The sequence below is a fragment of the Cebus imitator genome, unplaced genomic scaffold (assembly GCF_001604975.1).
Source record: "Cebus imitator isolate Cc_AM_T3 unplaced genomic scaffold, Cebus_imitator-1.0 Scaffold299, whole genome shotgun sequence".
NCBI lineage: Eukaryota > Metazoa > Chordata > Mammalia > Primates > Cebidae > Cebus > Cebus imitator.
In genome coordinates this window covers 1,203,905-1,206,666 of record NW_016107614.1, presented here as the reverse complement: position 1 = coordinate 1,206,666, position 2,762 = coordinate 1,203,905, and the positions used below count along the sequence as shown (strand labels likewise).

The following is a 2,762-nucleotide window of genomic DNA, read 5'->3' as shown; positions in this document are numbered from 1 at the left end:
GCCTCCCAGGTTCAAGTGATTCTCCTGCCTCAGCCTCCCAAATAGCTGGGATTACAGCCATGTGCCACCACACCTGGCTAATTTTGTATTTTTAGTAGAGATGAGATTTCTCCATGTTGGTCAGTCTGGTCTTGAACTCCCAACCTTAGGTGATCGGCCCACCTCAGCCTCCCAAAGTGATGGGATTACAGACATTAGCCACCACGCCCAGCTGATATTTTGGCATTTTTTTTTAATGGGCTAGATGCTTTTGTGGAAAAAGAAAAAAAAACAGTGGCCTAGGCCCGTTTGTTCCCTGAGAGGCCTTGGAGATTAATTAGGCTTTTAGTTGTCTGCACCTATGGAAAGCCTGGCCAGCTGGCCCACCTGCTCATAACCCAAACTATGCCTATTTATGGGGGTGCAAATTCAGGTTCGTAAGTGTATCACTAAGGCAAGAGGTAGCAGCCTCCATCCGGGAGTGGCCCCTGGGATCTGGACCCGAGGAAGTCTCCTGTCCTGTCCACTCTGCCTTCTCAGCCCATTGCTTGCCTCCCCCAATTGTGACCTCATGTTAGTTATTCCAGAATGAATTCCTTCCTGGGTTCCTTTCTCTCTGAACTCTGCCTTGTATTGGGCCTAGCGGCTACGAGTGGGGATGGAATATGCCAGGCTGGCAGCAGACATGGGCCCTGGATGGAGGGGTGCACTGGTCTCAGGTGGCCAGGAATGGATACCAACCCGGTCAAGAGGGTCCTTCTGCCATGGCCAGCCTGACCCAGCATCCGTTGCCCCCTGGGGCCACCAGATGGGGAGAGAGAAAAACAAACGACTGGAAGATACAAAGGACTAAGTCGCAGAGTGGGTTACAAGCAGAAGGCAGAAGGGACTCGGATTCGGAGAAGTGGCTATTTCACTGAGTTTGGGGACAGCTGTCAGGGTGGGAAACAGGACCCAGGCCTCAGGCAATGACTGCCAGGCTAGACATGAGGGATGCTGTGGGCTCTCCCCACCCCACCCCACCCCACCCCCTTCTGCCTTCCTCACAATGGGGTTCATTGCTGAGGTGGTGGGGGACACCTAGGGAGGGTGCAGCAGGGGCCCTGCCTGCCAGACTTCCTTGCAGAACCTGCCCTTTCAAGCATGAACCATACCACCTGAGCTCGCCCACGTGCTCTCAGCTCTGCCTGCCTGGTGTGGGGTCCTGGAGACCTTCCTGGAGTTCATCCAGCAGCCATCATGCAAGGTGGTGCTGGGAACTGCCCTCTTGCTAGGAGGTGGAGGCCTCATGCTGTGGGTTCAGAGAAAGAGGAGAAGGAAGCAAATCTCTAATGGTGCAGCAGACGAGGACGAGTCACCAGAGTCCCATAAAGCAAAGAAAAAAAGCTGGATCAAATCTCACTTTAGCTGCCTTTCTGAAGAGAAGCTGCCCCCCAACAACCATGCCATCACCAGCAGCAATGCTCCCCAGACTGAGAGTGGGAGTGGAGAGGCCAGCACCACGATTCACATGGAGACCTTCACCACCAGGCGTGGAGAAATGGGCTCTGCCGTGCACCGGGAAGCCTTCAGCAGCAGGCAGAAGACATCTGGGTCCTCGGTGATCAAAGAGATCCACCAGGAGTCTGGAAAAGCCCCGTCCACCGATGAGGCCACGTGGGCCGCTGTGGCTACCTGCGCCAAGGAGATTGACACCCAGGGGCGCCACCTGGCTCACTCCATGCTGCAGCGGGCCACAGCTTACCAGCACTCAGGTCACCTGGAGTCCAAGGACATCAGCCAGGAGGAGCTGAGGGCCCTCGAGGAGGTGGAAATGAAACTGCAAAGGAATTTCCTCACCCAGCGGGAAAACACCATAGCTGGTGCCAACCACACACACACTTTCTATGGCCACGGTCACCATGGCCACCTGAGCCACCAGAGCCATAGCCTGCCCAACCGCAGACACTAGATCTATGACTCCTTGGAAGCCACCTAACCATGGATGGAGATGCCCCTGCCCCCAGCAAGGCTGGCTCACACACACAGGCCCGTTTTCTCTCCTACAGGGCAATCTACGCGGCCCAGGGTGAGATGCCGCGCCCAAATCCCTGCTTTCTTAGGCTCCCTACAGGGATCACAGTCTCTTTCGACTCCATGCATGGGGTCTGCCACAGACGATGGCCCTTGTCGGAAGGAGAGCTGGGAGGATATGGCACAGCTGAGACAGACCCTGAGGCCTCTGAAGACCCACCAAGAGAAGACAGATGGGAGCAGGCTAGAGCCCCACACTGATGCCAGTGCCTGCAACGGAGCCAATAAAGCCTTGTGTGCCCTCACTCTGAGTCCAGGGGCTCTGTGGGCAGCCTAGAGCCTGGCAGGGATGGAGGGAGGGGGCTCCCTCTCCAGCAGTCCTCTGCGTGTGGGCCCCAGCCTGGGGCCTTTTCACTGGGCCTGATTTGAAGCTTTGTAAACAGCTTCCCTGGTCTCGGGTTCTGGAGAAGCGGTACCTCCAGACGTCTCAACACCCCCAACCTGATGTTGCCAGGGAAGAGGGGAGCAGCCAGGTATTGGGCTTGGGAGAGAAACAGGCTTTCAGAGGAGAGTAGCTAAGCCAGGTGGGAATGAGGGCCGCTGTTCTCTTACTGTTATCTTTGTTCTCAAGTCATGTAGCATTCTACAAGGCAGTTCTCTCCCCAGCCCCACCTGCTTCTTGGGGCCCCTTGGGATCCATGCTAGTACCTTCCCACCACCTAGGTCTACAGCTACTGAGTGGGCACAACACTCTCTTGTTGTTGTTTTTT

General features: G+C 56.0%; 2 protein-coding genes across 3 annotated transcripts in view; both read left to right on the top strand.

The window, feature by feature from the left end:
- HOGA1 (4-hydroxy-2-oxoglutarate aldolase 1) overlaps window positions 1-2,762 on the top strand; it is a 29,736-nt gene that overhangs the window by 4,900 nt on the left and 22,074 nt on the right. The window lies entirely within an intron of this gene.
- Window positions 627-2,297, top strand: CUNH10orf62 (chromosome unknown C10orf62 homolog). The gene has a single exon (XM_017502773.2). It carries the CDS (start codon window positions 1,268-1,270, stop codon window positions 1,928-1,930), a length of 663 nt encoding a protein of 220 aa, XP_017358262.1. The 5' UTR covers window positions 627-1,267; the 3' UTR covers window positions 1,931-2,297.

Excerpts from the sequence above, each read along its gene's own strand:
- CUNH10orf62 (XM_017502773.2), top strand. The coding sequence starts at position 1,268 with ATGCTGTGGGTTCAGAGAAAGAGGAGAAGGAAGCAAATCTCTAATGGT.